Raw genomic sequence first — 13,260 nt, forward strand, 5'->3', positions numbered from 1 at the left:
ACTATTAAATTTGTATTTGGATGAGATTATAATATTTTAGTTGATGTAATATTTTTGAGATAATATTTAATTTGGTCCCTTAACATGTACGCAAGACTCAATTTAGTCTCTAAAGTTTCAATTGCCTATATTTAGTCCTCAAACTTTGTGAATGTGACTTATGTTAGTCCTCGGGATCATTTTCGACGCACAAACATTAACAGAATACTGACATAGAAGTCGGATGCCACGTTGGACTCTGTAAAACGACGTTATTTTTGTTTTGGCACTCAAATAGCAAAAAAAAAAAAATATATCGTTAGTGGTATTTATTGAAACTTTTCCTCCAAAAGCAAGTGATCCGGTGTCATTTTTGGGCTATTTGAGCGCCAAAACCAACACGACGTTGTTTTACAAGTTCCAATATGGCATTTGGTTATCCATGTTAGCACTTCATTAACATTTTTATGCCATAAATTGTTTGAAGGACTAATGTGAGTCACGGTTGCATAGTTTGGGGACCGAAGAAAAACAATTAAAACTTCAAAGACTAAATTAAGGCTTGTATACAAGTTTAGAGACCAAATTTAATATTAGCTCAATATTTTTATTTTGGATGACATTTAATGGTTCATATTAAACTATAATTATATTTTAGTGTATTTATTTATATTTTATTTATTATTTTAATATAAAACGATTATTTCAATTAAACCGTAATTAAATCAGTTAAACAAATAAACTAATAACTAAAAAGTTTAATCATCGGTTCGATTTTTAAAACCTTGGTCTGAACCAAACCAAACGCACCAAACCCATTGATGCCTCTTAAAACTAGAGGACCCCTCATCTTATTATTAATTGTTAGCTTCCTAGATACAATCTTGTGCAATGGCCATGGCCAAGGCTAAGCTTGTCTCTCTTCTGCTTCTGGCACTACTCATTGCCATTTCCGCGATCTCAGCTCAGGTTATAAGTTATTACTTATTAGTCCCTATACCATCCTAACATAACTCCCGTGAAAATGCATATATATATATATCATGTTATCAAGTCGTTATATATATGATCTCTAGCCAGTAGCTATTATTTTGTACTATGCAATTCAAGTATATAACATTTTGCTTTAAATCTCCAATTCATATCTCAGCAGGTTATGGCAAAAGAGGCTGCTCAGTATCACTTGGACAGTGTGAGTATATCTCTTCTCTTTTTTGTTGTTCTTTTTATCCAAACATTTGATTTGGAAGCTCTTAAAACATATTTAATGCTTTTCTAGTAACTTAATGGCAAGATCAATAAAGAATGCTGCAAATATCGTCATATATATTTTAATAATTGATTTAATTTACAGGGTAGTTATGGTCCCGGAAGTCTGAAGAGCTACCGTGAGTTACAATCTAATTAATATATTTTGCTTTAAGTAATAATGGTAATTAATGGTTGTTTGATTGTTTGTGAATTTGATTGGATCATCATCAGAGTGCCCATCTCAATGTGCTAGAAGATGTGGGCAGACACAGTACCACAAGCCATGCATGTTCTTCTGCCAAAAATGTTGTGCTAAGTGCCTTTGTGTTCCTCCTGGCTACTATGGCAACAAGGCTGTCTGCCCCTGCTACAACAACTGGAAGACCAAGCGTGGAGGACCCAAGTGCCCTTGAAAGTTGAAACTATGTCACCTGCACCTGCAGCTATATAATTTTACTTTATACTTATTGCTTGGCTTGCATTAAACTGTACCAAGAAAGAAGTGGAATTATTAGGACTATATGCTCATTTGCTGTGATATGATTCATTTCATGCTTCATAGCTGAGGCCTTTCTAATTTGTGGGATTGGGACCCCGCTCCTTGATCTCATCTAATCAATAATCCTCCTTGTCATTGTCCGGTTCTTGTGTTAAATGGAGTACTGTGCATATGTTAATTTTAGTTTTGATATCACGAATTATGAGACATCTCCTGTGGTTTAAGGGATTTGTAGATCAGTCCTTCATTTTATTTATTTTTTCTTCACTACTTCCCAATACTAGTTATGCGTATAGGATCTGGCATCTCTCTCAGAAAGTAGTACCATATTGCACAACCTTCTAGATTGGTGAGCAAGGTTTATAATATATTAAAAAATAAAGTAATAATTAGGTTCTTAGAATTTTAGAATTTTTGTCATTTTATCGTATAAAATTCAACTTTTATGCGTATTATTTATTAAGTTTATTTATGGAATATTGTTATAGAATTATAGAGATAACAATTTTTAAAACGAAATTTTACCTGATTTATTAAATTTCCTAGTAAATATAGAGTAACTTATGAGAGTTACAACTAAAAACTCAGAAGATGACCAATAATTTATTCTCTAAAATAACATAATTTCCATATGCTCATGTGATAATAATGAAATATATCATTGTAGATAATACAACACATAGACAACTCTAGATCTTCTTAAAGAATTAATTAGTTTATAGTCGAATTTTTAGAAAACTAATTCTTACTTTATTCTATATTAAATATTAAATATTCGTCAACTACAAAATGTTTAACTAGAAGCTTACACAAATGAGCAAAACATCATTTGAAAATTAACTTAGTCCTTAAAATGAAATTCCCAAATTATAAAATCGTTTTGATCTCAACAACAAATATTAACTTCTGATTATTTATTTCTTTTGGTCTCAACTTTTGAGTTCTAAACTTCTAATTATTTTGATGTTTACAAATTGTCACTTTGAGAACCAAATTGAAATATCAGTTTTTCTATTTCTTTTTATCTTAAAGTATCAGTCTTTCAAGATAACAAGGGATAAATCAATTAAAACATAAGCCATAACCTTCAACTTTTGGAGTTTTTTGTCCTTAAATTTTTTTAGCGAACGCAAAAGAATTTTTCTTTTTTTTTTTTGGTTTTAGCCATCAATACAAAAGAAGTTGTATTTGGTAAATGGTTGTACAAAAATATAAAAATTTGGGCTATATTACTTACTATTGATTATGCTAAATATTTGTGAAATTTTTTATTTAATAAAAATAAATAGTTAGATATTATAATAACTATATAGATTTTATGATGAAGAAGTCTAAAAATTAAATAAATAATTCAAGTGCTAGAAATATCTAGAATAATATCTAAAAAAATCTAAAATATATCTAAGTTAATTTCTAGGACCTATAACTAATTTATGAGGTCTATAAATAGGCTATTGTAATACTTATTATAATCAACTAATAAACACATAACGTCTCATCAGCCTTTGTACTGTCTTATCAATCCATCAATATTATAACTATCAATTTTCTCAAACCATTATTTTTAAAATTACTTCTTCATCAAAACTATCTTTACTATTCTTGCAACAACATTCAAGTTCATAGTACACAAAACCAATTTTAAACTAATTCATAAAGCTAACAGTGCCATTAGCATTAGAGCTATATTTGGTCATCTATTGGGGTAGAATCTTTCTTCTTAATCTATCAACTATACATATTTATCATATTATATTCCACCCAAACAAATTTTTCATAACCATGACTATTCCAACTATAAATATTCTCGTGCTCATATTGTCAGAAGACAATTATAAAGATGGTATTCTCAAATAAAATTATAAAAATCTTTCTACAAGCACAAGACATATGGATGTTGTTCACGAAGGATTCACCATACTAGATAATCAAGCAAAACACTTTTTGCTGTAGAAAAAAGAAATTGAAAGAAGAGAAATAAAGAAATTATATTTCTCTATGCTTCCTTCAACAAGTCATGATAAAGACAATTCTCTCAAGGATAAGAAGAATATTGTTAACTAAGAAAGTGTGAAAAAAATTTGAGCAAAAGTTCAAAGGCGACATAAAGATACACACAATCCTCTTCTAATCTCTAAGAAAGTAATATGCAAATATGAAAATGACATATTCTGAGAAAATAAATGGTTACTATACAAGATTAATGAGTTTAGTAACTGAAATAAAAGTTTATGGAGAGAACTTGTCCGATAAAAGGTTAATGGAAAAAATACTCATTAATTTATCATCCAAATTTGATCCTAAATTTTCTACAATTAAAGATACTAAGGATTTATCAAAGATAATAATAATAGAGTTAATAAACTCATTACACTCTTTTAAACAAGCATGCAAGTCGAGACAATGAAGATTTAATAGAAAATGCACTTCAGTATAAGTTCAATATAAAGTCTCAGAATCTAAATAAAAGAAGAGGAGGAAAAAGACAACTAAAATTTTGAAAAGACAGACATATATAGGAAAATAGAAAATAAAACTGAAAATAGAAAATAATATTTTCCATGTGGCATATGCAAGAAATCCAACCACCTAGAGAAAGATTATTGGCATCCTGAAAAACCATAATGTCCCAATTGCAAAAGGTTCGGACATATGGAGAAAGACTGCAGGATGAAGATCAATCATCGCACAAATTTCTTTGAAGAAAAGGAAGGAGAAGAATGTTTGTTCTATGCATTATCACTAGGGGTTTGCAAAAAAACTGGTTTCACTGAATTGAATTGAAACTAAACTGAAACCATAGTTTTTATGAAAACCAGTTTATTAAAAACCAGTTTTTATGGTTCAGTTTAGTTTTAAACTAAATTAAAACTGGTTTTATTTATACTTTAAAATTAGTTTTTACATACTCTTTCTCTCTCTCCCTTCACTCTCTCTCTCCCACTTCTCTCTCCTTTCCCTCTCTCTCTCTCTCTCCCTCTCCCTTTTCGTCTCTCTTTCTCTCTCTCTCTCTCTCTCTCCCTCTTCTCTCTCTCTCCCTCATTTCCCTCTCTCTTCCCCTTTCCTTCTCTCTCTCCTCTCCCTCCTCTCTCTCTCCCCCTCCCATCTCTCTTCGTCTCTCTCTCTCCCCCTCTCTCTCCTCCCTTCTCTCTCTCTCTCTCTCTCTCTCTCTTTCTCTCTCTCCCTTTTCTCTCTCTCCCCTTTTATTTCTCTCTCTCCTCTTCTTCCTCTCACTCTCCTCTCTCTTTCTTCCTCTCTCTCTCTCTCTCCCTCTCCTTCTTCTCTTTCTTCCCATCTTCTCTCTCTCTCTCCTTTTCCTCTCACTCTCTCTCCCTCTCTTTTTTTCTCCCCTCTCCCTCGCTTCCCCTCCCTTCCCTCTCTCTCTCTCTCCCTCTATCTCTCTCTCCCCTTTTGTTTCTCTCACTCCTCTCCCCCTCTCTCTCTCCCTTCCTTCTCTCTTCCTCTTTCTCTCTCTTTTTCCCTTTTTACTCATTCTCTCTCCTATTTCTCTCTCCCCTTCTTTTTCTCTCCTTTTCTCTCTCTTTTTTCTCTCTCCTCTCTCTCTTTCTCCTATGTTTCCCCTCCTTTCTCTCTTTTCTCTTTCTCCCTCAACCTTCTCTCACTCTATATCCATCTTCTCTCTCTTCTCCTTTCTTTTCTCCAAAACAAGAGAGAGAAAGAGGGAGAGAAAAAAGAAAAAAGAAGGAGAGATAGAAAAAAAGAGAGAGGAGGAGGAGGAGGAGAGAGAAAGAGAGAGAAGGGAGGGGGAGAAAGAGCGCAAGAGAGAGAGAGGAAGAAAAAGAGGGAGAGAAAGTGAGAGAGACAGAGAGAAAGAGAGAGGAAGAGAGATAGAGGAGGGGAAGAGGGAAGGAGAGAGAGGGAGTGAGAGAGAGATAGAGAGGAAGAGGGATATGGGAGAGAGTGAGAGAAAGGGATAGAGGGAGAAAAAGGAGAGAGAAAGAAAGGGGAGGGAGAGAAAGAGGGGCAAGGGAGAGAGAGTGGAGGGGAAGAGAGAGGAAGATAAGAAGAGAGAGGGGAAGAGAGAGAAAAGGAAAAGGGGAAGAGAAAGAGAGGAAGACAAAGAGAGGGGAAGGGGAGAAAGAGGGGGGAGAGAGAGAAGAGGAAGAGTGAGAGGGAAAGGAGAGAGAGAAAGGAAGAGAATGAGAGAGAGAGAGAGAGAAAGGAGGGAGAGAGAGGGGGAGAAGACGAGAAAGAGAGAAAGAGGGGAAGAAAAGAGAAAAAGGGAGAGAAGGGAGAAAGAGAGAGAGGAGGGAGAGAATGAGAGAGAGAGAGGAAGGGAGAGAGAGAGGGGGTAAGAAAGAGAATGAAAAATATAATTTTATATATGTTAAAAGAGAGAAAGAGAGAGAGATAGAGAGAGAGAGAAGGAGAGAAAGAGAGAGAGGAGGGGGAGAGGAAAGGAGAAGAGGGAGAGAGAGGAAGATGGATAGGGGAAAAAAAAATGAGAGAAAGGGGGGGAGATAGGGAGAGAGGGAGAGAAGGAGAGAGGGAGGGGGAGAGAGAAAATGTAAAAACTAATTTTATATATGTTAAAAGTTAAAACTAGTTTTAACCTATAAACCAGTTTAAATTGGTTTTTTCTATTAAAACTGGTTTTATTTTTATGAACTGGTTTAAACTGGTGCACTGTATTATAAACTGGTTTAAAATCAGTTTCTTATTTGACAAAGTAGTTTGGTTCAGTTTTTAAACCATTTAAAATGGTTTAGTGCAGTTTCAGTTCAGTTTATGAAAAAACTGAACCATGAACACCCCTAATTATCACAAGAAGATTGCGAAAGAAAGACGACATATAGTGTCTCAACAGTGGTTATAGTAATCACATGACAGGTGATCAAAGCCTATTTAATGATATCAATAAATCTAGTTGATTTGGCATGAAACTTGGAGACAGAATGATCGTGCAGGCAAATGGCAAAGGTAGAATCACCGTGCACACCAAGATAGGAACTAAAAATATCCATGATATTTTGTTTGTTCTTAAACTTACACAGAATCTGCAGTATTGGCCAAATGATGGAAAAAGACTACATACTACACTTTGAAGAAACTTATGCACCATAAGTGAAAGAAAAACTAAAAGACTTCTAGCAATGGTAAAAATAAAAAACATAAGCTTTCTACTAAAATGGAGTTATATCATAGAAACTGCATTAAAGGCACAAAAAGATAATTTATGGCTGGCATATCGAAGATTTGGTCATTTTTACTTTCATGGATTAGAACTACTACACAAAAAAAATAATAATAATAACTAATGAGAGATCTACCAAGCATCACAGAGATTAAGCAACCTTGTAAAGGATGCTTACTTAGCAAACAATATCATCAACCATTTTCTTCTGGAAGAGTTTGGCGAGCCAAGAAGATGCTTAAATTAGTTCACACTAATGTTTGTGAGCCGATGAAGATACTGTCAATTAGTAACAATAGGTACTTCATTCTCTTCATTGATATTTATACCAGGATGACGTGGGTATATTTTCTACATAAAAAGATCATAGGTTTTTGGCATCTTCAAGAATTTCAAGCAATATGTGGAGAAGCAAAGTGGTTATAGCATCAAGGTACTTTGTAGCGACAGAAGAACTGAATACACTTCAAAGGAATTTAATAAATTATGTAAAGAAGAAATCATCGAGCATCAACTCATAGTTGGATATGCTCCTAAGCAAAATGAAGTATTTGAGAGAAAAAACATAACTGTGATAGAGATGGCATGCTCGATGCTTAAGGAGAAAAATCTACCAAACATCTTTTAGGCAAAAGCTACATACACAGAAGTATACCTACTAAATCGTTGTTCCACTAAGTTAGTAAAAAATAAAACTCCAATTGAAGCATGAAGTGGACAAAAACCTTCGACAAAACATCTAAGAGTCTTTGGATGCATATGCTATGTCCACATCCCTACACAGAAAAGAAGCAAGTTCGATGAGAAGATAGAAAAATGAATCTTCTTTGGAAATAGTAGACAATCAAAAGGATATCATGTGTATTGAAAACAAAAAAACTCATATTCTTTTGAAAAGTGGAGTTCGCTGAAGATGCATCATAGGACTGGGAAGATAAAAAAATCGAGAAAAGAAGCATTGAGCCTACAAGAAAAACTAAACCTCTATAAGATGTATATGAAACATGCAATTTTGTCAAGATCAAGCCTACATGCTTTAAAGAAGCAGAAAAGCCAAAAGAATGAAGAAATATGATGGAAGAAAAAATCAAGATAATCGGGAAGAACAACACATGGGAGCTGATAAATCGCCCTTCAAATAAAGATATCATTGGAGTCAAATAGGTGTACAAGACTAAGTTCAATCTCAAACGATCCATTCAGAAGAATAAGACAAGACTCATAGCTAAAGCAAATGCATGAATTCCTAAATTTTTAGGATAGATTACACAGAGACATTTGCATCTGTAGCTCACCTAGATACAATAAGGGCACTCATTGCACTAGCTGCACAAAAGCAATGGAAGATCTATCAACTGGATGTCAAAATCTACCTTTCTAAATAGAAAACTGGTTGAAGAAGTATATATTGATCAACCACAAAGGTTCGTTATAGAAAGACATAAAGACAAGGTGCTAAGGTTAAAGAAAGCACTCTATGGACTCAAGCAAGCTCCGCGACCATGGTAAAGTTGAATTAACAAATATTTTCATTGATCATAAATTCAGGAAAAGTAAAAGTGAGCCTACACTTTACATCAAGACGCAAGGTAATTCAAACACTCTCAGTTTTTTTGTACATGGACGATCTTATTTACACAAAAATAAAGAAATGAAGCAGGCATTTGAGATGACTAACTTAGGATTGATGTAGTATTTTTTTAGCATTGAGAAAAACCAAAATAAAGACGAAATTTTTATCTCGCAAACTAAATACACTCAAAATTTATTGGAAAGATTCAAGATGAGTAATTGCAAGATAGTGTCAACATCTCTAGTCCATAATAAGAAATTGCAAAAAAAGATAGACCTGGAGATGCAGATACTTTACAATACAAAATTTTCATTAGAAGCCTTCTTTATCTAACTACCACAAGACCTGACATCATATATGAAACAAGTCTACTATTAAGATTCATGCAAAAACTAAGTGAGAAGCACTATGGAGGTACAAGAAGAATCTTAAGGTATCTATAAGGCACAAAAGGATATGGCATTCACTATAAATTTAGTGAAGATACAAAACTACTTGGATATACTGTACTAATTGGGTGGGATCAATTGATGACATGAAAAGCACTTCTAAATACACAATTACAGTAGGATCTGGAGTATTCTTTTGGGCATCAAAAAAATAAGAAATTGTGACTCAATCATCTTATGAAGCCAAGTATGTTATAGCCTCAAATGCTACCAGCTAAGCAATATGGTTAAGGAAAATATTCGAAGACATAGGAGGGCAACAAGAAGACCTAACAACTATGTTGTGCGGCAATAAATCAACAATAGCAATGGCAAAGAAACCGGTCCATCATAGTAGGATCAAGCATATAGTGATCAAGTATTATTGTATACGAGAAGCTATGTTAGAGGAAAAGATAATGATCAAGTATTGCAACATATAGATGATCAAGTGGCTGATATCTTCACTAAGGCACTACTAAGATCAAAGTTCAAACTATTTTATGAGATGCTTGGAGTTACACAAATATATATCAAAGAGGAGTATTGATTATGCTACATATTTGTGAAATTCTTTAGAATTCTCATGATCTTATTTGTTAAAAGCAAATATCTAGATATTATGATGGAGAAGTCTAAAAATTAAATAAATAATTCAAGGGCTAGAAATATCTAGGATAATATCTAAAAAAAATCTAAGATATATCTAAGTTAATATCTAGGACCTAGACCTATCTAGAGATTATGATGTACTCACTTATAAGGCCTATAAATAGGTATTGTAATGCTCATCGTAATCAACTAATAAACACATCAAGTCTCACTAGTCTTTGTACTCACTTTTTAACCCATCAATAATAACTATCAATTTTCTCAAACCATTCATCAAAACTACTTCTTCATCAAAATTATCCTTACTATTTTTATTACAATATTTAAGACCATAATACACAAAATCAACTTCAAACTAATTCATAAAACTAACATTCATCAATGCTTCATTTATAACTACCACTTCTATAGCAGAGGAGTCAAGACTTATTCCCTTGGTGATTTTTTGAATTCATAAGAGTGTTTTGAGGATGTTTTGAAAAATCTTGAAGTATGTTGAAAAAGAGAAGGATTAGATATTAGTGAGACTAAACACTACAACTTTGTGATCCATGTACTATTATCAAATGCAAACAATTAACTTCATGAAAAACTTTAATTCCATGCTGATCAAATGGTTAAAATTAAAAAGAAAATGGAAGGGACTGATTTTGGATTATTTTCTCTCCAGTGTGAGGTTCAAGTCCAAATTTTTAAGTGTTTTCTTACACCTACTTTATCAATACTCTAATAAAATTTTGAGGGTCGTTGAGAGAATGAGAAAGTAGCTGTAAAATCCACAAAATTAGTAGATAATTAATCCATAAATTAATTATTATTTAAAAAAAATAGAAATATAAATTTGATAATTTTATGAGATAGAGCTAATTAAAATAAGAATTTTGACACTAATTTCAAAGATTTTAGCCAAACCGGTTGAACCGGGCCCGAATTGGGCTCAAGGCCCTACCCAACCCACTAAATGAACTGGCATCAGCCACTTCTCTTCCTCATTCATACACACACACACTGAAAACACAAGGAAAGGGGGAGAAGGGAGAGCAAACCCTTGCTCCAATTTCAATTCACCACAACTCTCAATCCAGAGCTCCGATCGCCACACTGTTTGCAGCTACGCGTCCGTGGCTTTGAGCTCTACAAAGCCCAGTATGTTGTAAGGTAAGAAAGTCATGTTTTCTTCCTCAGTTTCTTCCTTCCCAATTTCGAAATTTATGAACAATTATGTTAAAAATTGTTTAATTTCGGTGTTTAGGTTCGACTTAGCTTTCGGGTTTAGCTCACTTGAGTTGTGGAAAACACTACAAGAATTTGACAAATTAGCGGCGAATTTTTGCGAAAAATATTTTTTGTCACTAATTCGTCACTAACTTGCGAGAAATTAGTGACGCACTAACGACAAAATTAATGAGCGGTCACAAAATATCCGAACTTGATAAAAGCGAGTGATTAGCGAGAGATTCACGAGTAAGTTTTGTTTCTCACAAATTGACTTTTGTAGCTAAAAAAAGAGCGGAGAAAATTTCCTCTCTAATTTGTCACAAATTAATTAGCGACTGACAATGTTCTAGCAAATCAGTCACTTAGGGGTTCAATCGAATAAAAGTAAAGTAGCAAGGGATATTATTATCAATATTCCGTCGCAAGTGTTTGATATACAATTAGTGAGAAACAGTTCACACACTAGTTCGTCGCTAAATAAACTTTGTGCAAAAAGGCTAATTAGTGAGGAACAATATTACTAGCTAATCCGTCACAAAGACTTGAAATGCATTTTGCGATGGAAAAATTCCTAGCTAATTTGTCACTAAAGTTTTTATTTTTAGCGAGTAACTAGTTTCTCGCTAATTTGTCGCATAATATTGTAAAAATTCAAAATTAGGGTAGCGACAGAAAACAGTCGTCGCTAACTCGTCGCAACGGATAAATCATTCAGCTAGGAAAGTGTTCCTTGCTAATTAGTCGCTAAAGTGAAAATACGAATATTGAGTGCCTAGTACCTAAGTAGTGATAAATTTGCAACCGTTTAACAACTGACACCCTTTGTTCGCTGATTTCAAGTCACTGATTAGCGAGCGAAATACATGTGTCGCTAAGTTGTCGCAATTTTAATTTAGCGAGTGATTTGGCAACTGCAATCTTGTCACTAAGCAAAAGCTATATCCTACCTATTTTGTAGCGAAATACTCGCTAATCTTGTTGGAAATTTGTCGCATAGTTTTAACAACTCCAAAGCTAACCGAGAAAATTTTAGAAGTAACTGGTCGCAATTGAGTCACTAATTAAAAGCTTATTTAGTGAGGAATTAGCGACCGATTAACAACTGTTTGACTTTCCTCGCTTATTTTATGTTGCTACTAATTTGTGAGAAAAAATGTTAGTCCTTATTCTGTCCTTATTTCATATTGATACTAATCGCTAACCTTTATATAAATCCATGGAAAATTAATGGAAATGCCAAGCACGCTAATGTAATTTGTCATAATTTTGTCACTAATATAAAGTTATTTTAAATGAGAGAATAATTAAAGTCCCAAAGTCGTGACTAATAATTAGCTAGCTAATTTTTAATAACTAATAATTTACAATATTCTAGCAAGATGTCAATTCTAAAAAATGTTACAAACAACTAAAATCAAAAGGTTTTTCTTAAAAAATATTTTTTCTCCTATTAGATCACAAATTTATCATTATTTTTAATGGAAATTTTGTTTTTAATTTGAATTGAAGTTTTAAATTAATATATTTTAAAGAAAAGTTTAAAAATTCAATATTTTTAGAAAATAGGAGCATAATGTTGATATTTTCAATCACAAAATATACTAGAAAAATATATAATAGATAAGATAATTAAATTATTATATATAAAGATTTATTTGTATATGATTATTATTAATTAGAATCATTTTAGAATTCATTTAATAAAGATTAATTTGAGCTAGCTGTTGAATTAATTAGGATCGTTAAAATGAGCCAAATCTGTCGAACTAGCTCGTTTACTTGACTTAAATAGATGGATATTTGACTCTAAAATCAAACTTGTAAAAATACAAGTCTAAACGACTTAGCCATAGTTATCAGAACTGAACTGGTCGGTCGGTCCAACCAAAAAACCAGTGAACCAATGTCCTATCTAGTTTGGTTCATTATTAAGATCGGACTTGCAATTAACTCGGTCAACGGTGGTCAAACCCTTGAAAACCAGGGGATTTTGTCGCGAATCGGAGTTGGTTTAGTCGGTTGACCCGCACTTCCTCCTTGACCCGCTCGCTCCACACGTAGACCAGCAGGGTGTGGATCACTGTAGGAGCATCTATTTGAATCCCCTTCAAAAAGTGGCATCTCTAAGGTTCGATCCTGAAACCTGAGAGTGAGTAAAAGATGGATATTTGACTTAAATAGATGAATATTTGACTCTAAAATTAAACTCGTAAAAATGCAAGTCTAAACGACTTAGCCATAGTTATCAAAATCGGACCGGACCGGCCGATTCGACTGAAAAACTAGTGAACCGATGTCCTATCTGATTCGGTTCATTATTAAGACCGGACTTGCAATTAACTTGGTCAACGGTGGTCAAATAGTTAAAAACCGAACGGTTTTATCGCAAACCAAACTCGATTTAGGCAGTTGTCCCACACTTTCTCCTTGACCCACGCACTCCACATGTAGACTAGCAGGGTGTGGATCGCTATAGAAGCATCTATTTGAATCCCCTTCAAAAAGTGGCTCTCTAAGGTTAGCCTCCATCTCACTGTGACAAGTG

General features: G+C 33.5%; 1 protein-coding gene across 2 annotated transcripts; it reads left to right on the forward strand.

Moving 5' to 3' along the window:
* Positions 786–1,968, forward strand: LOC107611854 (gibberellin-regulated protein 6). Of its 2 annotated transcripts, none has more exons than XM_016313742.2 (4): positions 786–948; positions 1,130–1,171; positions 1,334–1,367; positions 1,462–1,968. In XM_016313742.2, the coding sequence occupies exons 1-4, from the start codon at positions 871–873 to the stop codon at positions 1,641–1,643; spliced, it is 336 nt and encodes a 111-aa protein (XP_016169228.1). In that variant the 5' UTR covers positions 786–870; the 3' UTR covers positions 1,644–1,968. The 2 variants fall into 2 exon arrangements, with proteins under 2 accessions (XP_016169228.1, XP_016169229.1); XM_016313743.2 differs by having other exon boundaries at positions 819–948; positions 1,133–1,171.

Source organism: Arachis ipaensis, chromosome B08 (assembly GCF_000816755.2).
Source record: "Arachis ipaensis cultivar K30076 chromosome B08, Araip1.1, whole genome shotgun sequence".
Lineage (NCBI taxonomy): Eukaryota > Viridiplantae > Streptophyta > Magnoliopsida > Fabales > Fabaceae > Arachis > Arachis ipaensis.